The sequence below is a fragment of the Macadamia integrifolia genome, chromosome 10 (genome assembly GCF_013358625.1).
Source record: "Macadamia integrifolia cultivar HAES 741 chromosome 10, SCU_Mint_v3, whole genome shotgun sequence".
Classification (NCBI taxonomy): domain Eukaryota; kingdom Viridiplantae; phylum Streptophyta; class Magnoliopsida; order Proteales; family Proteaceae; genus Macadamia; species Macadamia integrifolia.
This window is the reverse complement of record NC_056566.1, coordinates 33,323,071-33,348,251: the sequence shown is the minus strand read 5'-3', so window position 1 is coordinate 33,348,251 and position 25,181 is coordinate 33,323,071. Positions and strand designations below refer to the sequence as shown.

The 25,181-nt window shown below is 38.8% G+C and overlaps 2 protein-coding genes across 2 annotated transcripts; both read left to right on the top strand.

Annotated features, from left to right (window-relative positions):
• The first annotated feature begins 2,132 nt into the window (after positions 1-2,132).
• On the top strand, positions 2,133-10,786 carry LOC122091361 (protein phosphatase 2C 70). The gene is made up of 13 exons (XM_042661251.1): positions 2,133-2,355; positions 3,337-3,526; positions 3,668-3,817; positions 3,977-4,152; positions 4,269-4,427; positions 4,899-5,039; positions 5,123-5,184; positions 5,978-6,113; positions 7,261-7,355; positions 8,279-8,394; positions 8,488-8,617; positions 9,659-9,713; positions 9,794-10,786. The coding sequence occupies exons 1-13, from the start codon at positions 2,224-2,226 to the stop codon at positions 9,953-9,955; spliced, it is 1,704 nt and encodes a 567-aa protein (XP_042517185.1). The 5' UTR covers positions 2,133-2,223; the 3' UTR covers positions 9,956-10,786.
• Positions 10,787-11,537: 751 nt separating this feature from the next.
• On the top strand, positions 11,538-25,099 carry LOC122091362 (putative methyltransferase C9orf114). The gene is made up of 11 exons (XM_042661252.1): positions 11,538-11,889; positions 11,989-12,036; positions 12,230-12,406; positions 12,521-12,587; positions 13,319-13,383; positions 22,286-22,364; positions 22,722-22,837; positions 22,918-22,997; positions 23,985-24,054; positions 24,453-24,530; positions 24,617-25,099. Exons 1-11 carry the CDS (start codon positions 11,629-11,631, stop codon positions 24,695-24,697), a joined length of 1,122 nt encoding a protein of 373 aa, XP_042517186.1. The 5' UTR covers positions 11,538-11,628; the 3' UTR covers positions 24,698-25,099.
• The last annotated feature ends 82 nt before the right edge of the window (positions 25,100-25,181 follow it).

Below are 25,181 nucleotides of genomic sequence, written 5' to 3'. Positions count from 1 at the left end.
CCATTGTATATCAATTTCAATTCCTGTTTAGGAGGTATAAAATTTGTGCCATTGAAGTCTCCTATTTTTTGCCCATCACACTCAGATGAGGGGCATACTTAATAGTATTTTATATACATATTTTCCCTCTTGAAAATGTTTGTGTTAAGTTACAGATGACATCGAATATGTTCGCTTGTGCTATTGCAAAGTGTGATTACTGTGGGAAAGGTTGCTCAGTTTTCACTTCTAAGTCAGGGTCACATGTTGGAAGGAAAATTTTTAAATGTTCAATGAATTGCCCCTTCTTCATGTGGGTTGACCATCTTAATATGTGTGAGTATGGGAACGGTCAGTGTAAGGTCAGAACTGCGAAAACAAGTGCAAATTATGGTCGATATTTTTTGTGTTGTCCACAATCAAATGGGGTATGAATTTCTTAAATTTTTTGTTTAATTTAATTTAATTTTTTTTTCAGATGTTTAAGATTTGAATGTTTATTTTATTGTATTCTTATAAGATGATTATATTTGCTTTATAAGTTGAAAACAAAGGTTGTGGAATGTTCGAATGGATATCAAGTTCAAGCCCAAGTTGTGATACTTACCAGACTCCACCTAGGTCCCTATGCTCAGAAACCTCAACTTCATCATCTCCTTCCCTTGCATCAGACTATATTAAATGATACTTGAACGGTACAATAAAAGAATCTGAGTGTCATATGAGAATGTTGAGAGATGTTATTAACGTAGTCAAGAAGCTTGATTTAAACAAAAATGTAGGATGAACTTTTTTGGAATTTTTTTGAGAAGAAAAGTCCGAAGCCATTGTAATGATATTGAGTTCATTATCCATTTTTTTTTTGTTTGATAGAAATACTTAATTAGCATTTACTAGTACCTGAATGAACTCAGTACTATATTATACCTTTACATGCTTCTTCTCTCATTTGATCATAAGGACCTATATTACTTGTATAAGTCATTGGAGACTATTGTTTCTATCCACTTTGAAGCATATCTATCTCCATAAACCAAATCATCCGCTGGTTTGGGCAATTTTCAGATCTGAATTATATGATACACGATACCTATTTCGATTACATAAACTACAATACAATCATGCCTTATTATGTTCTTCTTTTTGTCATCTTCAATTTACAAAAAAAAAAATAAAAAAAAAAAAAAAAAAAAAAAAATTACTGCACTACACTATTAGACTTAATAGTTCACGAGTTCCACTCTTTTTTTTTTTTCACATATTACCATAAAAAAGAAAAGGAAAAAAATTAAAAATAAAGTACATGTGTGGAACAAATTTTAGTTTTTTGTTTTGTTTTTGGGATTTTTTTTTTCCAACAGAACATGGGTTCAAAGACTCAAAGGTAACCAAACAGTTTTACACTCAGAATCAATGGTCAGAATTAGGTTAACCAAACAGTTTTCACTCAGAATCAAGTGACAGAATCAGGGTAACCAAACAATTTTCCACTTAGAATCAAGTGACAGAATCAGGGTAACCAAACAGTTTTTTTACCAAAAGAAATTATTCCAAAGAAACTCATTCATATGAGTTAGATTCAGAATCCTGAATCCCTGGAATCTGGTCCGATGGATAATTCGAACCAAACGCCCCCTAAAATACTAGTGTAGCCTACCCAACAGTGATCCCGAATCTTACATTCTTGAGCCACGTGCTACCTTTGGTAGGACGGAGTCTACGAACCGGTGGGCTGGTGACCGGCCTAACACTACCCGAGTTAAGTTAAGATCTTGACAAATGCCGAGGTGTTTGGTAATTTTCGGTTTACCAAAATACCTTTTTGGCTTTTTCAGTCACATAACGTGCAAGTAACACGTGGATAGATCGTGGCTGTCCAATGGCTCTTGGCTTACATCGAATGATCAACGGTTATACTACATACATGGCCCACAAGTGTATTTGGTTAACCGGAGATAGTTGCTGATACATTTTCGTTTTTCTATCAACGGTTGTGGTTAGTTGTGTACGGAAATGAGGAGGGCGACGTTGTATATGGGCATACAAATCATACATCATACATGCATGTATGTGATGACATACATGGGTCTCTCTAATCTCTATCTCGATCTCTTATTATGGATTAGTATAAGTAGTAGCGAGTCTTTAATAGCTTAACTCCTTAAAAGGTTAACAAACAAATGCGACCATTTCAAAGCGCCCTTCTCGGCCTTCCCCTCTTCTGCCCTGCCTTTCCACGCTGCGATGGCGATGGCGATGTTAGTGAGCATTGTCGGTTTGATCCTCCTTATGCTGCTTCTGATCATCGTCGTCATCCTCTTGGCCTGTAAGCCATGGCGTTTCTTGTTCTCTCCATCTCGAGCTCGCACGATCAAGGTAATACAATTCAGTTGCCAAATCCGGAAGAACCTATTTTTCCGTGTTCTTTCTCTCCATTCCATTTCTCTTGTTTGATTCGTGTAGAATTAAAGATTCTCGCATTTCTTTAACTTTTCCTTTCACATATTTGGTTTTCTCCCTCCCATGCTTCTGCAATTTTGCTCCCCTGTGGTTTTAACAATTTGTATTGAAATGCATTTTGGATTTTTGGAGAATTCGAATGGAGTTTATCTTCTGATATTGTAGATCGTGAATGAGGACTGTTTTGAGTTGATTTCATGGTGTGAGTTTCGGACGTTAACAAATTGAGTAGAAGTTCAGCTCCTGTCATCACGACAGAAATTGATTCTTTGCACTTTCGCTTATGCATTATTCGTCAATGTTAGAGATTAGTTCAAGATTTGATTTCTTCCCTGACTAAAACTCCGGCTGACTTGAGCTTCTTGGTTGAGCTGCCATCTACTGTCTGCTTGTCGAAGGAGGTTTTCTATTTTTATTTTTTTTTCTTTTAAACCATCGTTATCCTTGCATTGTTCACCGCCAACCCTCGTTGCTGGTTTCATAAACGTTGAACTTTTCAAAAATTGGCAACAACAATGCAAGGATAAATCTCGTCAGGTATTGAACAAACTAATTTGTATGTATACGCTGAGTGCAAAGAATCGATTTCAGTCGTGATGACAGAAGCTAGGGTTTCACTGTGAATGTATAATTTCTTTGGCCGCAGTTTCAATTTTTCTGTTAGAGAAGGACTGTTTCGATCTTATGTTGAGGTACGTCACAGTTTTACGTTTTCCGTTTTACTGTTTTTGGATCTCTGCAGAGATCACACATGTTAACCGAAGTGTTTGCTTTACATCTCTTGTGATCGAGTTTCTTGAAAACTATAACCGTAGGAAGGAATGATTTCATGAGACGGGCACACTGGTCTTTGCTCTATGAATGACTTGTCCTGTTTCTTGATTCTTTTCTTTATAGGTCGGTGATCTAGAAAGGCCTCTCATTTCTGATGATCCAAATTTGGTCCAAAACCAAAGCAATGAATTGGGAACGAATAATGTTTCAGAGGGGTCCCTTCTTCAATCAGAACGAAGTTTTGGCTCACCAAGAGCACATAACCTTGCCTGTAAACATAGGCTTTCATCAACTGATGCACATTTTGCACATGGTTTGCTCTTTTTCCCTGTTGTATTGGTTTTAGATTATCTTGATCATTCAAATGACATTTTCAGTCTTTCTGCCTTCTCATTCAAATAGCAATCCCAAAATGTCTCTTTTCTAATTCACCCAGCTGCTGCTTTATTTCTAGATATAACTTCTGATCCATCGGAAGATGTTCTGGTTGGTCAAACACTAAAGCGTACGCTGGTGTCAAACCGCTCAATCGAACAAAGAAAACATGCTAGAAAGGAAGCACCAAATTATGATGCTGATTCACCTAAGGCTGTTGGATATCAAAGTATTTTCTTATTCCTTCACCTGGAAACTTCATTTATTTTGTCTTCCTAAACAATTATTTTTATTTGTGTTCTTTGGTTTTTCTTTTGTGTTTGTTTGTTTTCAATGTTTCTGTGGAAAATGTAAAACATGTCATCCTATCTTTCTGTTAGAAGTGCAGGAAGCAGCCTGACCCTAGAAGTTATATCTGGTTCTTCTTGTGGGCTTCGTTTCTCCTTACGATCGACCAATACTTCTCAACTTCCGCTGACTCTTGGGAGAGTTCCTCCCAGTGATATGTTACTGAAGGATACAGAAGTATCGGGAAAGCATGCCATGATAAATTGGAACTTGAATGTAAGCCTTTGCTTTCATAGTCAGCTTTGATTTGCCTGCCTTGTGAAACTGTTGAGCTTTATCTATGGCTATTCACTTATTTGTTTGTTTTTCATTCAATTTGTATTCTCTGACAGACATTGAAATGGGAGCTGGTAGATATGGGTAGCCTAAATGGAACACTTTTGAATTCTCTGGCAATCCACCATGCTGATTCTGGTAGTAGACAATGGAGTGAACCTGTTGAGCTTACAAATGGGGATGTAATAACTCTTGGCACTTCAGCAAGAATATCTGTGAGTAGAAGTTCCAGTGTGGGTATTCTGTTTTGACCTTAGTGTATAGAATTATTACATAATGGTGGTTTGAAGTAGATATGGTGACACTGTACCATTGCTTTCCTCTTTGTCCTCCTCCTGGATGAGAATACATAGGGTTGCAATAAGCTTAAAAATGATGTAGTTTGACTGGTGGTTTTGTCTTTTAAGGTTGACACGATGTGGTTTAAGCTCTTTTCTTTTCTTTCATTTTATCATGCATTGTGCATGGTGCATGGTGCATGGTGCATGGTGCATGGTGCATGGGGAGAAGTGTCTGGATTTTTGTTCGATTTTTTTTTGTTTATTATCTTGCTAGACTTTAGGTACTACTGAGCCCATTTTCAGCTCTTACCGTAAGGTTGTTGATGTCTGCATTCTCCTCCGTATTTTTTACTGATTCCTCCTTTCTTTTATTTGGGCTACTTGTTAATTCTTTCGCTCTCACAGGTTCGAATTACTCATGCCGAAAACCAAATTCCCTTTGAGGTTGGTATGGCATCTGATCCCATGGCCGTCCGTCGAGGAGGGAAAAAGCTTCCTATGGAAGATGTTTTCTATTACCAATGGCCTCTTCCAGGAGTTGAACAGGTTCCATTGTGACTTATTTTTATTGAAGAGATTTTATTCATTTTCTTCGATGAGCTAATACCATATAGATGAGTGTTATGCAGTTTGGACTGTTTGGCATCTGTGACGGGCATGGTGGAGCAGGAGCTGCAAAAGCTGCCAGCAAGTTAGTTTTTCTTCTTCCAACTGTATTTTATTATATTGGTTTCAAAATGCTCTTTCTGAAACATCATAGGGTTAGCAATTTGGAGAATATTTGTTCAGAATTTTTTGCCTCAATATATACCATGTTGTGGATGATAAATTGAGATTTTCCCTTATAGTTCTTGTAAAGGGGTGCTAGGTGCCCTTTTAAGGTTAAATGAGGTTTCAATGAAAAAAGGGCATTTTCATTGCTTCAGGAGTCAGGACTAATCCAAAACTAATAGTCCACTTTTATTGTTGGCTATAAGTTAAATGCAATGAAGGCATTGTTGTTCAGGACATTTCCATGCATCGGTCCTGATATATGTCAAATTTGGTGACGATTTATGTGTTGATTGCTATATTCTTTGGCAGATTAAGCTAACAATGATAATATATAATGGCCCTGACATTATTCAAAATTTACACCATTTGAATTCAAGTGTCATATTGACCAGTAATTTTAGTCTTCAAATGTACACAACATGGTTATTTCTGGTTTCTGTTTTAGCTGCAACCTGTGTGTAAATTGCTGATCAAAAGGAAAACCATTCCCTTTAATTACATGTTTCCCTTATCAATGACGCCATTTGATATGCTTCCGTTCTTGTAAAGGTTGCAACGTAATTTTTATGTGTAAAATTTGTGTAATTGTCCCTTAAATTTTCTGTCTCATTAATTCATTTCTGTCCCACATTGTCACTAGTTTAATGATCATTACATATGGTAGCTTAAGGTATTTTAGTTAATAATAGTCCTATTGTTTTGTTACTCAGGATGCTGCCTGAGATGGTTGCAAATATCTTGTCAGTTTCGGAGAAAAGACAGAGGGTTATTTCCCTATGTGATGCTTCAGATGTCCTTAGGGATGCATTTTCTCACACAGAAGCATCGTTGAATCATCAGTATGAGGTTTTCTCCCCTATCATTTGCTTTTTTGATAATTGAATCAAAAGTAAAAAAAAAAAAAAGTTGTCTTTGAAATATGCCAATATTTTGAAATATGTTCTCTCTCATCTTCTTTCATACTTTTCCCCCTATTTGACATTTGGACACATCCATTTTCATTTTCCTTCCGTTAAAGTCCCTCAAGATAACTAATGGAATCACATAAGAAATTCGAAACTATAATTTTATTTATGTTGCTGATCTGTTTCTGCTACTCGCAGCTGCAAAAATCCCTAACGGCTGTATTCATGGGACCTTCTAGGAGTTAAATTGAATTCAGGGTCCTTATCTGTTTTTTGAAACCTGGGTTTGGTTGGGTTAGGATAGTTACATTGGCTAGTGGCTACTGTTGGTCGGACTAGATTGTTCTACTCGAAATCTACATAAGCTAAAAGAAAGTTGAAGGAACTTAGAGTGTGGTCAAGTTCTTCCACATTAAGACTGTTACTCTAAATTCTTGAACACAGGTGCACAAATACAGCTTGCAAAATCGGGCTTCAGTTTCTCAAAGACTGGACCATAGTGTAATCTGGGGTCAGAGATGTCTATCCAACTGCAATTCAACCTGAAATTTAGTGAAGGGTCGTCTTGAATGGTTACAGCCTTGTATCTCTCTTCATCTGTTCCATTTTCTTATTGTCCTCCTATCTCCTCCCTGCTCAACCTGGTAATACCCTTGGGGTGGATAGTCAGGGCAGGTTCAGGCTGGCCCTAATCTGTGCTGAAATATGATCCCTGTTTCTACTGCTGCTCCTATTACTACAGTCAAAGCTATAAAGATGAAAGAGATTAGGAGGTAAAAATTTCATAGGATTTCTTGTCCTTGCCAGCTTATCATTTTCAAGAGGAACACTAAATTTTAAAGTTGTGATGCTTTGGAGTTTTTTCTGGTTAGACTTGTCTTTAAATCTTACCTGGAAAGAAGACGAAGAAAATGAGACTTTTACATTGATAAGATGCTTATTTATTTATTTCCATTATATCAGATCTTGTAATTATGGTTCTTGAAGATGTTTGTTCTTATATCAATATCTTATTATAAAACGAATTTTGTGTTTTGAAAATTCTTAATGGTAGTGCTGTACATATTTTAATAAACAATTCCTTTCAGGGGTGCACTGCAACGTTGCTTTTGGTTTGGGCTGATGGCGAGGAAGAGTTCTTTGCACAATGTGCAAATGTTGGAGATTCTGCTTGTGTGGTGAAGTACGTGATATTTTTCCCTCGATTATTTGATTTGTTTCACCATAATGCAAGCACCATTATGTATTTAATGTCAGTGTTGGTGTTTTATTTAAGCACTCTATGTGTGATGAATTTGGAGGTAGATCTTTTGTGCCTGTATGGTTATTTTTAGTTATTACTTCATTTGTTGATGAAATGATTTTCCATTTATATGAACCTTATTATTCTGAGAGATCATTTACTGCTTCATATATCAAACCTGTTCTTAGTGTGAGCATACTCTAGTAGTTGGTTCTGCTGTTGTTTTAGACTTATAGCTGAGTGCCTGAATCTGTTAAAGAACTTGTTGCTTTGCTTGACCTCACTTCTTGTCACTCATTCAAGACTATTTTCATTTTTTGTTTTTACGTCTGCTCCTGAAAACTTCTAAGACAAGGTTGAGAGATTGTTGAAAGTGGAGATATTTCCCCCATAAGGGGGACACATACAAGGTCAAACTTTCATAATAGATCTTGCACTAAGAAGATACCATTGTTTTTGTAACATTCACTGAAAGTATGAAAACATGCTATTTCAAATATGGCAAATGAATACTTATTAATGATCTAGAACTTGATTGTTCATACAAGATAGAGCAGATCATAAGGTGATCCATATGTACTTTTGAGCAGCACTGGAACAGAAAAAGTTACAGAATTGCAATGAGGGAAGCACTTGGGAAGCTCTAGATAATGAGGAAGTTAATGTACTGGGGCCTCTTGACAGTAGTTCAGAAGAAAATGGTCTGGAATACTAAATAAAAGGCGTTCTCAACTATCTTGTTGCCCCTAGTGGCATTTTATCTGATCTTTGAGATTGGCTTCCTCTGATGTGGTTAGAATACTTGATTGAGATTTTTTTTTTTTTTTTTTGTTCCTCAAACTCAGATATTCTCTTTTTGTCAGTATCAACGGCAAGCAAATCAAGATGACGGAAGACCATAGAGTAACTAGCCAGTCTGAAAGAAATCGATTGAAACAAACAGGAGAACCATTGAAAGATGGGGAAACACGCTTATGTGGTGATGCTTCAAATTCTTGTATCTCAAGACAGTTTGCATACTTGCATCATTGATCATCCGTTAACTGTATAAACCTTGAACTATTTCACTCAGGTCTGAACCTTGCCCGGATGCTTGGAGACAAATTTTTGAAAGAGCAGGATTCCCGCTTTAGTTCAGAGCCTTACATAAGTCAGGTTGTGCAAATAAATAAAGCAAGCAAGGCGTTTGTTCTAATGGCAAGGTGATTCCAGTTTTGAATCTTCTGATAAATTCTTTGCTTCTAGTTTTATTTATTGAAAACTTTTCTTCCTTTAGCCCCATTTTACTCATTCAGTTATGCTTTTCCTTACAATTTTTTGTTTTACTTCCACATGGCTAAGTTTACTTCATCATTCATTGGCTCTTTTGGTTCCTAGATGACTAAAATATATATAGAGGGAAAACAAAAAAGAAAGAAATGGTGACCACCTGACAAATCGCTCATTTTCCTGAACCCTGGTTCTCTTGTTAGCGGTGTTGGATATGTGTACATCTTAGGTTTGGCCAGAAGTCAGGGTGAATCCTGACCACCTTTTTCTGTGATACGTAACTATTCTGAATGGTAGTTACAACTTAAAACTTAGAGGCATTATTTGACAAGTAGGATCGTCAGCCAGTGCTGCTGCTGTTATTTCTCCTGATTAATCTTGTGGTTTATGTGTTATCCCTATATTCTTACAAGAGAGTTGGTTCCTGTTGTGCTTTCCCACCCCCAGCCCTCAACCCATATTATTTTGAATTCATACTTTTGAGATGATAAAAAAAGGTGTACCCAGTGCACGATTCCACTACTGCGGGGTTTGGGGAGGGTCATAATTTATGCAGCGTTACCCCCCGCTTCACAGAGAGGCTCTTTCCATACTCGAACCTGTGACCACTAGGTCACTATGGAGCAACCTAGTGTTCAAAAGTTTATTTTAAAAAGAAAATAAATGTATAAGATGTTCAAAAGTTTCGAAATATTTTCTTTATAGCTTCCAATTTTTTATTTTTAAAATTAAAACCAAATCGCAATCCTTCCTCTTTCTAAGGAGACCTCAACAAAATCTCTCATCTGATCAATATGCTTATTTCCTTTACCCCTGCTCAAAGCAAAAGCTTCCTTGGCAAAATGAAAAATCCTTGGATGTTGGCCCTTGGTATTTTCCATCACAACTTTAAGTGCAAGGTGAAAGGATGGGAATGGGTGGGACTTTTTTTTAATTTTAAATTGTGATACACCTTTACTTTGGGCTATCTGCAGTGACGGTCTATGGGACGTCATTAGCGTCAAGAAGGCAGTGCAGCTTGTATTTCAGGTATGTGTGTAGGCTCCTTACTCGGTTCTTTACCCTAGGAACTCTTGATGTAAAAGTCTGACAAGGTGTGATATGCATAGATGAAGGAGAGATATGCTGCCGACAAAGAGAATTTGGCAGAGAGGATTGCAAATTTGGTGGTGAGTGAGGCAAGAACTCTGCGGACAAAGGATAACACATCCGTTATTTTCTTGGATTTCAATACAACCAGTAGAACTGCTTCTTGTAAAATGGATTCTTGAGTGGACGGTAGGAAGGTTCAACCTACCATGCTTCAAATATTGGCTGTAGATGCCGCTGTCTTCTTTGATTCTCATCTCTATTCATTGCAACCATACAAAATATGTATTAGTGTTGGCTCTGCTTGCTCAGTTGTCTTAGCTGTGAGAGGTGTTGATGACAAAATTATGAAACTTGAGGTTAGGGCCTGGAAGGTGGTTGATTAGGGTGAGACTGTTAATTTGTATTGTTCAGTAGGCAAGGACCTCTTATAGGTTAGTTCCCAAACTCCCATTTGAAGCAATGCTAGAGTTACTAACTCCTCTTAGATCAAGATCCTTCACAGCGAGATGGAGATATGATTGAATAATGCAGATCCTGAAAGCAAATGCCATGGAGAGATAAGAGTCCACATTCCGAGACAGCAACAGCTTAAGCCAGTCATGATGCAGAATCAATGCAATGCAGTGCAATTGTGTAAATACCTTCAAACCACTGTGCTTTTGCAGTTCTACATTAGTGACTAGTGAATGGTGGGAATCTCGGATGCAGTGCTTGATCCAGGACAGGCTGATGGATGGTTCAAGTTCCATTATTTGTTTGTCTTGTGGGTGTATGACTTGCAACTAGAATCTCACTCAAGCCGATAGAAATGTTAACTCTGTATTTAATTTTTATATATTATTTGTGGATTTAGGTTTCTGGCACCCATAGTACCGGTAGTCATGCTGGCATGTTGGCTACATGGCTAGCTATGTGGGAGTTTGGTTAGGGCTTAAACCATTTTTACATGCTGTGAACTTCAACTTCTTTTGTTACCCAAAAGAAAAAAAAAACTTCCATTTCTTTAGTCATTCATGGAATTTCAGTCCAATCTGACTTTGGGACGCCAATACTAAAACTTCAGATAGGGTTAAAAACTAAATTCTGTTTGAAGAACACCATGAAGGAAACAAGGTGAAGGGTATTATTTTATCTTATGAACATCTTTGCAGTCCAGATTTTTTCTATTTATTCAGGTTAAATGATCAAACAGTAACTACATGTATGCTAAGCACAGTACAGCATGAGGGGCCACCTATTGGTATCGGACTAGGTTGAGCTGTTTCCCTTATATTTTAGCAGTGGATCGGTCAAGATTGGGAATCTGTCTTGGCTAATACCGATCCCAGAAGATCCGATTTTTAAAACCATGGTTTATACTGAATCAGAATCGGAAACCTGATTTCTGTTGAATCCGGTCGAAACGATTCCAAATGTGGCTGAGTATCTCTAGGATTCAGGCCCGATTTGTGACTAATTCCTGTTGAATGAAATCGGAATTGATGATGGAGGCCGATCATGAATTGGGTTTGAATCGGCTGAATCCAATTCCAAATCTGGCAGATTCAAATTTTTAATTACTTGATTCACGAACTTTTAGTACACCACTTCAGGCACGGTTAGTGTAAGCAGGGTACAAATACAGTTGTGAATCAGCCGGATCGATCCAATTCCGATTTATGAATCCATTACTACGGGCCCAAACCCTGACCTGCCAATATACCAATCAAACGCTTTCTTCAAGCTTATGGCCATCGGCTATTTCAAATAGTGGTTTCGGAATCACTGTATCATTTCCCACCTGTGAGCCCTCTGTGGCACCTTTGTTAAGAAGACAAGAGGGGGGACGAAAAACAAAGAGAGATCGACGGCAATGGGAAAAAAGAAGAAGAGAGAGAGAGCCGAAACCGAGGCAGAGAATGGAGAAGAGAAGAACGAGCTAGGAAATGGAGTGGACGCTAAGCTCATCAATGGAGACGCAGACGAGAACAAAGAAGAGACAAGGAAGAAAGAAAAGAAGAATAAGAGACAGAAGGAGAAGAACAACGAGAAGACCAAGGAGATACCAACAGTCAGCATCGCTGTATCTGGCTCCATCATCGACAACGCACAGTCGCTCGAACTCGCAACACGAGTAATCTTCCCTATTCTTTATATGTTCGTGTTTACCAGTCCTCAATTAGTGAGCTTCAATCTTCTAGCCACCCTCACACTTAAATTTTTTTTTCCCCAGTTGGCTGGTCAGATAGCTCGAGCTGCTACAATTTTCCGAGTCGATGAGGTTAGTCTCGATTACTGAGCTAATCTCTCTAGTCATTTTGTGAGGTGTTTGAACATTTCATTTGTTTCGAGTTGAGAGAAGGCATTGGGATTTCGAAATTAGCATGCTTACCAGATTGTGATTTTTCTTTTGTATATTTGAACTTCAAATTGACAAATTTATGGGAGGGTTTAGCTTATTCTTGATCTGACAGGTGATAGTTTTCGACAATAAGAGTGTTTCGGTAGATGATTCTAGTGTTACAACAGCAGGGGATGCTGATGGCAGTGAAAGTGGTGCTCTATTTCTTGTAAGGATATTGCAGTATCTCGAGACACCTCAGTATCTAAGACGGAATCTCTTCCCTCGGCATAACAGCTTAAAATTTGTGGTATGAATCCCACGGTCTTTGTAACTTTCGATACTTTGATGGGACATTTTCCCATTGTTTGATTTGCATGTTCCTTATTTATTCAGTGCACTCATTTCTGTTTGGATTTTGCAGGGATTGTTGCCACCTCTTGATGCTCCACACCATCTACGCAAGCATGAATGGGGTCCTTATCGTGAAGGTAATGGCTTTATATGTATATATATATATATATATATGATTGTTAGCTTGAAGTCATTTATTGTTTGTTTGACTAACGAAATAAAGCCAACAATTACAAGTAACAGATAATGGGTTAATCATAGCCAGAACAACTACCCAATGAGTCAGGTTGATCCTCATACTAGTGAACTGTGAACCATGTAACAGGTAATGGGGTAATCATTGCCAGAAAAATTCCAAGTTTACTACGAAACTGAATTTTCAAAAACTACCTAGTGAACCAGGTTGAATCCACTAGTACTGAACTCTGAAGTATATAACAGGTAATGGGGTAATCACAGCCAGAACAACTACCCAATTTCTGATGGGAATACCCAAAAGGGCTAAAAAAATAACAAAAGTGAGACAATGATTAGACGTTTCCATAATGCATGAGAATGTTGTTAATAGATCTTCCATGACTCCATCCTTGCTGTACATCATGCAGCTTTCCAATCTTAAGAGTAGGCTTTGAGATTGGAGAAGATGTAAAAAATATTAAATTTCTTGGTCATAGGGTCTCACTCCTGCTATAAGGTGTCTTCTAGATGATGGAAGTCATCTTCTTCCCATACCCATACCCTATGTCCCCACCCAAGAAAAAAGGTAGAGCGTCTTGATATGTGAACTTTGTGTTGTTTGCAGTTTAGCTTGATAGTGTCTGTTTCACTCTTCCTTGCTCATTCATTCATCATCATAAAAATTGTGCAGGTTTAACGTTGAAGGAGAAAGATAGGGACTCTATGAAAACACTAGTCGATGTTGGTCTAAGTAAGGTCTGGTTGCACTTGTCAAGATCTGTTTATCATGAGGAGATTCTATAGATTATAGATGGTATATTGGTATTTAACTTTGATCATGTGGGCAATTTCTGTGAGGATCGTTGTTTTACCTAATTAAGTTTACAAATATAAGTTTCTATTTGACAGCTTGCATTGTATTGTGAAGTACTCCTTTAACATCAACAAAGTCAGTAAGTTTAGCCACACATATTGTACTGCAGTATCAGTTCCATCCATTCAGTCTGTTGTGGATGGTAGGCTGTAAAGAGGTCAAAATTCTGACTAGGCAAAAGCATGGTCATGCATTAATGCCAGTATACATTTTCTAAAATCTTTTTATGAATAAAATATTTTATTTGAAGATAAGAGAAAGCAAAGTTAGTACAACAGAAGAAATAAAGAACAACAACAGCAACGACAGTAAAATTAATGTAGGACTAGATTGGACACCCAACTAGACCCAAAACTGCAGGAACTTTTAGAACAAGGAACAACCAAACCCAGCAGCAAACATATAGCAGAAAATCAGACTTCAACAAACCAGAATTGACAATCGATCTCAATGAACAGTAACACAGAATCGAAATAAATCAGCAGCAGTCTTAGGACTAAACCAGGAATATTAATAACAATATAATACCTCCAATAGGTTCAGATCAACAGATTCTAACAGTCCAGAATTTCACAGCAACAGACAGCAGAAATCAGAACCTAAATCTGGGCAGATTTGACAATCGGCCAGAACTGAGTTAGTGGTCACTTCAGTAAGGTCCAGTGGCCAGATTGATCCCAAAATTAGGTCGATCCCCCATCTGGATATGGTCAACCTTCGATCAGAATATGGGATTGATCAGGTGGTCAGACCTCCAACAACAGTGAAGCCGACAGGGAGAAAACGGAGAAAACCAACCCAGAAATTTGCAGAGAAGTTAGATCACTTACCTGAACTGCTGGAGAAGAGAATCCAATAAGAAAACCAGATAATAAAAGACCCACCCGGACTTCTTGCCGTAGTGTGTCGATCGGATCACACACCAATCCCTAACCCTGATCCAACACAAAGGTACAGTCATGGAGAACACCCAGCGGCAGCAACATGAAGTTTTTTTTTTTTTAATTGTCAAAATTGTGGGCTGCAGTAGTAGCCCTACTTTATTTATAATGATGGGGTGTTAGATTACAAAGAATAGAAGATCAAAGCTTCTACATATTGATTGACTAAACTACTAACATGTAGTTACTAAAATTAGAAAATTGTAATATAAAGAAATTAGAAATTATCTTAAATAGAAATTAGAAACTAACAATGACTTGAAATCAGGAACTAATTTAGGACTGAAAAATAGAAACTAAATAACTAATTAGTAACCACATCAGCACCCCAAATCGTGGGCTGACTTGGACCAGATATGGTCGACCCAGTCAGCCACTTGGGTCAACCTTGGTCTTGGTTTCTCTCTTGTAGACCCTTGTCGATACTACATCAGCTCTCCCCAGCTTGAAAACATTTGACTCCGACGAATGGATAAAGGACATGTAGTGCTCATACAAGTCAGGATCAAGCCTCTTGAAATCATCAGCATGAATCCAAGCACAATCACTACGGGGACGGCCTTTCCACTTGACAAGATAAGTGTGATAACCAGTGCTATGGCGGGAGGTCTTGTAATTATCATCCAAGACGTCTTTAATAACTTCAGAAGTAGGTGGCTTCAGTTGGGGACTTGGGGTAACCTCAACATTTGTTCCGTGTCTCCATCATCCGAATAGTGCGCAACATAAAGGTGAAGATTTGCCACATTAAACACGTTGCTTATGGTCATGTCATGAGGCAACTCAAGCACATAAGCATTAGGTCCTATACGTTTCAGCACCTTGTAGGGACCCATCTTCCGTGGATGTAATTTGGTATTGACACCCGTCTGAAATTGTTCAGGATTTACTCGAATCATCACCATGTCCCTGGGTTTGAACTCTACATGACGCTGATGATGATCAACAGAAGCCTTATACACCTCATTGTCCAAGGCAATACGTCGTTGGAAGTTGGCATGCACCTCAGTAATATGACGCAAGAACTCATCAGTCTCAGTACTAACTCGAGCTTGGGGTGGAAGTGACGTAAGATCAATAGGCTGCTTAGGTTGAACCCCAAGCAAGATCTGAAAAGGAGTATGACCCGTTGTCCTATTCACTGAGTTGTTGTAGGAAAATTCTGCAATGTCAAGAATAGAAGGCCATGTCTTCTCATAGTCTCGAACCAAACACCTCAACAAGTTTCCCAAGCTATGATTCACCACCTCTGTCTGTCCGTCTGTCTGTGGATGGAATGCAATTGAAAAGTTTAGCATTGTATTTGTCTTCAACCACAATGTCTTCCAAAAATAACTCATGAACTTAACATCAATGTCAGACACAATACTAGTTGGTAGCCCATGTAATCATACTACTTCTTTGAAAAAGAGCTTTGCAACCTGATAAGCATTAAAAGTCTTACGACAAGGTATAAAATAAGCCATCTTAGGAAAACGATCCACAACCACCATAATGGAATTATATCGTTCTCTAATAGGGGGTAGTCCAAGAACAAAATCCATGCTAACATCAAGCCATGGTGCATAATGAACTGGCAGTGGGGAGTATAAACTTGTGTTTTGTTTTCCCCCTTTTGCCAACTGACATACACGGCATCTCTTGATCACATGATCGACATCTTGTCCAATGCATGGCCAATAATATCGATCAGTCACCTGTGCAAGTGTCTTATCTTTCCTAAAATATCCTCCTAATCCTCCTCCATGTAACTCTCGTATGATGTGATGACGTAGGGAAGAGTTTGTGATACAAAGTTGTGTGCCAAAGAACAAGTACCCATCATGAATAGAGTACTTTAGGTGCTGTCCACCCTGTTGTAACTCCATAAAAACAGTACTGAAATCAGAATCAGATGCGTACTCACCTCGTATCTGATCAATGCTAATAACATGTGCTAAAAATGTGTTAAGTGTGAGCACTTTCCGGTTAAGTGCATCAACCACTGTATTCTCTTTTTCCGTCTTGTACTTCATAGCAAATACAAACTCTTGCAAATAGGCTACCCATTTGGCATGTCTATGGCTAATCGGCTTCTGTGAGTGAAGGTGTTTCAAGGCCTCATGATCAGTGTACAAAATAAACTCATTATCAATGAGGTAGTGTCTCCAATGGCGTAGCACTTGGACGACTGCATACAACTTCAGATCATATGTTGAATAGCGCTTCTTGGCCTCATTCAATTTCTCATTATAGAAAGCGATGGGGTGTCTTCCTTGCATTATCACTCCTCCTAGCCCAACATGTGAAGCATCTGTAGCTACCTCAAATACCCTGTCAAAATCTGGTAGGCGTAGGATGGGTGCCTCTGTCAACTTCCTCTTCACAAGAGTGAAGGCTTTGGTCGCTGCAGCTGTCCATTCAAACTTCCCTTTACTTGACTTCATACATTCAGTGATGGGTGCCATAACTGCACTGAAATTTCGAATAAACCTCCTGTAGAAGGAAGCCAAGCCATGGACGCTACGGACTTCTGTTAGTATCTTAGGTGTGGGCCAATCAATGATGCTCTTGATCTTCTCCGGATCAGCTTCAACCCCCTTTAATGACACTATAAATCCAAGGAATGCAACCTTGGGCAGCATAAAGGAACACTTCTTGAGGTTAATGTATAACTTCTCAACTCGGAGTACTCTCAAAACTTGCCTCAAGTGATCCATATGCTCTTTTTGGTTCTTACTGTATATCAGAATATCATCAAAATAAACAACCAAAAAGCGACCAATGAAAGGACGAAGGATCTATGTCATAACCCTCATAAAGGTGCTAGGTGCATTCGTCAGACCGAAAGGCATGACTTTCCACTCATATAAGCCATCCTTGGTCTTAAAGGCGGTGTTCCACTCATCCGCGGAATAGATGAGAATCTGATGATAGCCACTCCTTAGATCTAACTTGGAAAAGACCTTTGCCCCGGACAGTATATCCAATATATCATCTAGTCGTGGTATAGGAAACTTATACTTGACTGTTATCTTGTTGATAGCACGATTGTCCACACACATACACCAACAACCATCATTCTTTTGTGTGAGGAAAGCTGGTACTGCACAAAGACTTAAGCTTTCCTCAATGAAGCCCTTCTGTAATAACCCATTTACTTGCCGTTTCAGCTCAGTATGCTCAGTAGGACTAAGTTTGTAAGCGGGAAGGTTGGGTAAAACCGAACCAGGTACCAAATCAATAGCATGCTATATGTCTCGTATGGGAGGTAGCTCATTTGGGAGATCATTAGGGACTAAGTGAGAAAAATCAGATAGGAGTTCTCTGATAGGTGCACTATGTGTTACCTCAGGTTGGGGAGTGACTTCCCTAGTAACAAGAGCCATAACCATTCTAGTCTCATGACTTGTGCATAAGAACGATTTGCGGGGAATAGCTAGCAACTACCTTTGTGGGCACAACTAATACCTTCTTCTCATTGTCAATGTCCTTCTGATTTGACCTTAGGGATCTCTTTCGCCTTATTTCAGCCGGCACATTTACCGGATAGAAAGTCGTAGGAACACCCTTCCATTTGAAAGTACACAGATTTTTCTTTCCTCCAACCATGGCATCATTGTCATACATCCAGGGACGACCAAGCAAGACATCTGTGGGTTTCATTGGGATCACATCACACCAAACTTTCTTTTCATACCGGTAATGTTTTAGAGGAATTGAACACCTCTTGTTTACCTCCATGGTATTACCATTCAGTAAGGATACCTTATAAGGCTGAGTGTGAGGATCAGATTTCAAGATTGCTTTATTCACAAAGGCTTCAGAAACAACGTTGACACAACTGTCACTATCAATGATAATTTGATAAGTATGCTCACCTGATTTCATACGGCTGTAGAATATGCAGTTAGTCACTAGTCCTCTCCTTTGGTTTCAGCCACCAATATGCGAGTAACAATGTTTATTCCATGAGTGCCATCCTCATTAGTGTCTTCCATGTCATAGTCATATCCACCATCATCATCATCATCCAAAGGGTAGGGGTAAGAGCTGATTTGTCCTCCTCATTGGAATCTTCAACCTCAGCTACTGCATTAACCCTTTGCTTATGTGGGCAAGACTTAGCAAAATGTCCTACCTCTTGGCAATGGAAACACTGTAACTTATTACTACCTGTCATGGGTGTCTTTCCTTTGTGATCAGACCGTGGAGGAAAAGTGGTCTTTGGGGGTGCTGAGCTACTAGGTTTAGTTGCTGGAAAAATTTTCTTGCCCTCTCCAGTTTGAAATCCAAACCTTCTAATTGGCTGTGCTATAAGCTCCTTTGCTCGTAGGGCCTTGTCAAAGCAATCTTTCACTGAATACACATCAACCACTCCGATTCCCCTATTGATTTCAGCTCGCAATCCTAGTCGAAACCGAGATAACAGTTGCGTTTCATTCTCCCTTATGCCTGTACGAGAATAAAGTGCGTCAAACTTATTCATGTACTCTGCAACAGCCATAGACCCTTGACGAAGAGAGTTCAGCTGGTCTTGTATGCGAGATCTAAAGTTGCATGGCAAGTATTTATCAGATAGCTCAAGCTTCATCTCCTCCCAACTAGTAGGTTCTCTACCACGGTGTTCCAGTTCATGTTCATAGGTCCTCCACCAATCACGAGCAGCCTCAACTAGCTTAGCACGAGCTAGTTTCATCTTCCGTTTCTCAGGTAAATCATAATAATCAAAGTAGTCATCCAGTGCCACTACCCAATCATAGAATAGTTGGGGGTCATGTCTCCCATCAAACTCATTCAGATCGAGCTTGACCTTCTGTGAATCTCCAGAGTACCTCTGATATGTAGGACGTTCCGTCTCAAAGTAACCCCTTACATGTTATTCAAAAGTAGGTTGTACTACAAGAACCCTCTGTGGTGGTCATAGATTGGGGTTTGCTCTCTTGTTAGCCAACTGAGCAGCTACATTCAATGGGGCTTCCACTTCGGGTGTTGTATATGAATCACCGGTAGGCTGTTGTGGTGGGGTCTCTATAGTCAACAAGCACAATTCAGTTCAGCCTTTAATTCAGTCCGCAAAGCTTGTTGTTCAGTCTTCATCTCAGTCCTCATATTCTGTAACATCTCCATAAGAGAAGCTAGGGTGGGAGTGTTGTTCTCGGCCATGCTCTGATACCACTTAATGTAGGACTAGATTTGAACAATCAAACTAGACCCAAACAACAGTAACTTTTAAACCAAAGAACAACGATAACCAACCCAAACCTTAATATAGCTAGTCATATTATAATAAACTGCGGACAAACCAGAGGACAGAAGTGGAACAATTGAAGCAAATAAAAAAATACTTCAGATCTGGAACAGTGATGTATCGACCTCAACAAGACAGTGCTACTGGTCAGATCAGCATAACAGATCACAAGGATTAGCAAGGGTATCTACTAGGTTCACTCCACCTTAGAAACATGAACCACATGTCAAAAGAACAACAGAAAATAAACCAGACCAGTCGACCACCATTCTGGTCACTACAGTACACTAGAAGACAGAAATCAATTAACACAGATCAGCCCTATCGATCTCAGAGTTTCAGAATTTCTGTAGCTGAATAGAGATCAGGATAAACAGAGGCTTAGTGGTCCAATAATAGAGGCTGAACCATGAACAACGGCTACCAATTTAATGCATCAACAGCTGGAACAATCGAACCAGAATTATGGTCAAAGTGGGTTAGAACAGAGATCGACCAGATTAGAGAGATTTAATATATCAGACAATCCCCTGGCCTGATTACTCTAAAATTGGAATCGATTCTTCCTCTCAGCAGGTGCGACACTCGACTAGAAATTCAAAGCCATCAGATGGCTGGTCTCTTAGATAAGTACAGGTCAGTGGAGAAAATCTGGAACTCTTAAAACCCAGAAATTTCAGAAAGTTCAGATTACTTACCTGAGATGCTGAAAGAGAGTAATAGCAACAAGAAGACCAGAAAATAATAAGGATCCACTCAGACTTCTCGCTGCGGAGTGTCGATCGGATCACACACCAATACCTAACCCTTGATCAAACACAAAGGTACAGCCATAGAGAACACCCAGCGGTAGCAACATGAAGTTTTTTTTTCTAATTGTCAAAATCGTGGGCTGCAGTTGCAGCCCTACTTTAGTTATAATGATGGGGTGTTAGATTACAAAGAATAGAAGATCAAAACTTTTAAATATTGACTGACTAAACTACTAACATGTAGTTACTAAAATTAGAAAATTGTAATATAAAGAAATTAGAAACTAGCTTAAACAGAAGTTAGAAACTAACAATGACTTGAAATTAGAAACTAATTTAGGACTGAAAAATAGAAACTAAATAACTAATTAGTAACCCCATCAGCAGCCCAAATCGTGGGCTGACTTGGACCAGATCTGGTCGACCCAGTCAGCCACTTGGGTTGACCTTGGTCTTGGTTCTTCTCTTGTAGACCCTTGTCGGTACTGCATCAAAAATGCAGCAAGAGCCCAGCCCATTTGATACACTAATAGTTCTTAATTCATTTTGGTACATGTAGACATAAACCTGAAATGCTCTGCTGGGCCCTGATGCAACTTGTCTTGTTGGTCTGTTGCATCAATGGAGGCAACCATGCGTTCCAAACATATGAGAAGCCCTAAACTCTGTTTACCTTTCTGTTTTTTTTTTTGGGTGCTTACGTGTGTGGGATGTGTTGGTCTGTCTGTCTCTTATTGGCCAGATTCAGAAAGGCAGAACTTGATGGTCATGGAACACATTTCCAAAATTGATTATGTCTTGTTCTTTCTTGGAAATTTGAATTCTCCCTCTTAATTCAATACAGGTCCCAAACTTTTCAATCCCCTGAAGAAAGCTCTCCAAGCATCGGACCAAGTCTGTGAAGAGAGTTACTTGTTCCATGATTAAGAAGTCAAAAATCATTCATCAATCAATTAATATTATGTAAAGGGGAAAAAAGTGTGAAAAAGAACTAGTGAAGAAAATGAATAGAAGGAGAAACTGATAGCTATAATCTTAGTGTTCACCAAACTTGGCTTCAGTACAAAGTCCGCCATATGGTACCTTGAAAAGGTCCACTTGTAGCCAATCATGTGGTAGTTCTCCCTCTGTAGCAGTATAAAGTTTGAAAAGTGGTTAAAAAAAGGTCAACATTTTGAATGTTGGACTCTGGCTGATAATACAATAGGAATAGTTTATTACATTGAGGAGAATGCTGTTGATGTGGCATGAAATCTGAATTGTGGCTAATCTAGAGACCCCTAGGTATCCAACAGGCATAATGGTTGAATCATCTTGGCTCCACTCAAACCAAGAACTGGCATTACCAAGCTTAGCGACCTAGGTAGCTAACCTTTTTCCGTATTTATGTGGATAAAAGCTGCAAGGATCAGGTGCAAGAGCTTTATTTTACCCCTTTTTAAGTTACTTCTGAGGTGGGGGTGAGGTGTGGACCATGATGCCTGACTTAGGCACTAATATAGAAATTTAGTGTTTAAGTGGGTTGTCCTTCTGAGACTAGCGATGGGAAGACTTTAAAATCCCAAAGTCAGTATCTAAGCAGCTTGTCCTTTTTGTGACCGAGTTCACCGAGCATCTCTTATGCTTCTTTAACTTTTCCTTTCCCTTCTTGCTGTGTTGTTTAATCAGTAGAAGGAATATTTGAGTAATATTTTGTTTTCTATGGAAGCAAAACCTCTGAACTTTGCTAACTTCAGTTTTCATAGATCATAATATCATATTGAGGACATGCTTATTTTGGTACTTACCTGATTAGAAGTTATGACTGAAGATGAAAGTATTAATTTTTCATTGTATTTGGCTACGGTGCAAAACTGTGCAGAATGTTGTCATTGACCAAGAACTTGAAGCTGGAATTCGGGTAACTGTAGCCATGGGAAGCAACCGCCATTTGGAACAAGGTATAATAAGTACTCTATTGATTTTCTCTGCTTCTACCTGTTCCCCCGCCCCCAATGTCTTTGTGTCCAAATAGATCAGTTCATGGTGGTAGCAAAAATTGAAACTAAATTGATGCATTCTCTCTTTCCTCCCCCTGCCTTTTTAGTTATCATTTTCAATATACTATGAGATTTAGTGGCTGGTTCATTGGACATTGAAGAATGCTATAACACTCTTAATGCAAATCTGGAACTCATGAACATTTTAGATGAACCATTTTTGCATTTTCTTAGTTATTGTTTGATATCAATACTTTGCTGGATCTCTCTTCTTCTTTCTTTTTCCCTAAAATCTGAAACTTCTGGTCTGATTTGTAGATTATTCACACAAAGTTGTGACATTGTCCGAGCCTAGGGAAATGGGATTTTACTGGGGTTACAAAGTGCGATATGCTTCCAATATCACCTCTGTGTTTAAGCAATGCCCATTTGAGGTATCAATTGTTTCCATCCATCTATTTCTTACGAAGCTGCAGAAGTTCAGTTATTAGCTTCTAATTTTTTTCATTTATAGGGTGGATATGATCATGCAATCGGAACTTCAGAGCATGGTCTCATTGTTAATTCATCTGAGCTCACTCTACCTAAATTCAGGTACCTTTTATTTGAAATAGGTAATAAATATGTGGTGGTTGAACCAGCCAGTGAACGGATACATTGCTTCATCTAGTTTAGTGTGTCATGTAAGTCAGTAGTTTTAGTGTTGTAAATTAAATATGGATTTAAGAAGTTTCCAATGGTGGATTAAGTTTCAATGTATAATCTGTACATCTTGGCTGGAAAAAAAAAATTCCAATTTCAAAACAGACAAGTTGTATTATTATGTAGGACATATTTTTTTAAAATCTTATGGCTCTTAGTGGGCCAAGAGGATCTGTTTCCTACTTCCTTCAGCTATTGGTCTATTTTTGGTTTCTTTGTGTAGCCTAGGTTTTCTGTGTTAACCGCCTATAAGGAAATCTTTATGCCCCCCCCCCCCTTCTTTCCCCAACCCAAAAAAAAAGAAGGAAGAATAAGGAATACAGGCCATAGTTAACACTGTGTGCATGTCATATTTGGTAGGTACATACCTCATCAATTTAGGGAAGGAGTTTTAGAGTGTCCACTTTGTGTCTATTTTTGGGGGTATCATTTGAAGTTTTGAGTCAATGAATGGGGTAACCGTGCATCCATTGAGGGAAGTGAAGTCTATCACTGATTCTGCTTGGCAATTTTTGCTCTTTCTATATTATATTTCAACTTGAACTTATCAATAGGCAAACTTATCAAATCTTCTTTGGAGGGCTAGGATCCAAGTAGCCGACCCCATTTATTTAAGATTTTCCTGACTTGTTGGGCTGTACCTCTTTCCTTTTACTCTCATCTTCTTTCTTATCTCATCTCTCATCTTTTCATCTTTCCCTTCCCCCATTTCTGTTTGGAATTTTTTTTTTCTCATTTTGTATGGATCCATGTAGCCGACCCCATTAAGTTGGGATTAGGCTGAGTTTGTTGCTGTGCACATGCTGCATGATTGCTATTAGTATATACTTTGTGATCCAGTTGAGATGATTACTAACCGATGGGGCTATGCTTTCATAGGCACTTGTTGATTGCTTTTGGTGGACTTGCTGGGTTAGAGGAAAGCGTTGAAGAAGACAGTAATTTAAAGGTAAAACATTAACTGGAGCTTTCTTTCAGCATGATTAAACTTTGTTCAACATCTTGTTGCCTTCTGGTTTTTATATGATGGAGTTTCCACGCCTAAATTATGTTCACCGAAGAGAAACTTTAATTGCCTTTGAACAATTAATATCTCATATTAATCATCATTTACAAAATATCTCTGGGGAACTCCTGCTTCCTTATTTTTTTCAGAACCATTACTTCCGTGCTCCCGTATTTGATTTTGGTCTGGCTACCAGGTTATGTGAATTTTTTTTTTTTTTTTTTTGGGTGGGGGGGTGGTGGGGGTGGGGGTGTGATAAAGACAGGTTTTGTGACTTTGGTTACTAGTGGGAAACCACGTGCCGGTGATTTTACTTGATATCAAGTTCATTGCTTTTTCAGGTAAAAGATGTGCATCAGGTTTTTCATTCATACCTAAATACATGTCCTCATCAAGGGAGTAGAACCATCCGAACTGAGGTACCCTTCCGTCTTGCTTGATTTGTTGATATATTATTAATCTGTTCATCAAACTGGTCCCTTATTCTACAGTTTATTGTGCACAGGAAGCCATTTTTATATCCCTACAGTACTTTCAGGAACCAATTAATCGTGCAGCGCAGAGATTCGAACGTCAGAATGTCTAATCCGTGATATTGAGTTCACAGAATTGATGAATCCAATGACCATAACCCAGAGTGTACCCTGATAGACACTGCTTTTTTTTTTTTTTGTTGGGGGGGGGGTGGTGGCGGGGGAGCAGTCAGCTTTGATCTTCCTCCTCTACACAGACAAACCCAGGAGAACATGAACAGAAGAATGGTGGGTTTGCAATATTTCTTGGGGAAGTATCCTGTTTAAGCAAGATGGGCGCCTTTGTAGGCTGGGTAATTGCATTTTTTTCCTACTAGAATAGGCATTCCATTTGGATATTTTTGGAACTATGCACTTTGGGCATTCATTATGAGGCCTGAGTCTTTTTTGTATTTAGACGTCTGTTGTCCCTTAATTTTTGGTTTTATAGATTTGAACTTGCTATTCAGTATTCATTACTATCGAGCCAACTTGGAGATTTTCTAAATCAATCACAATAGGATTGCAGACTCGGGGTGCACAATGAGCTCCATTTTC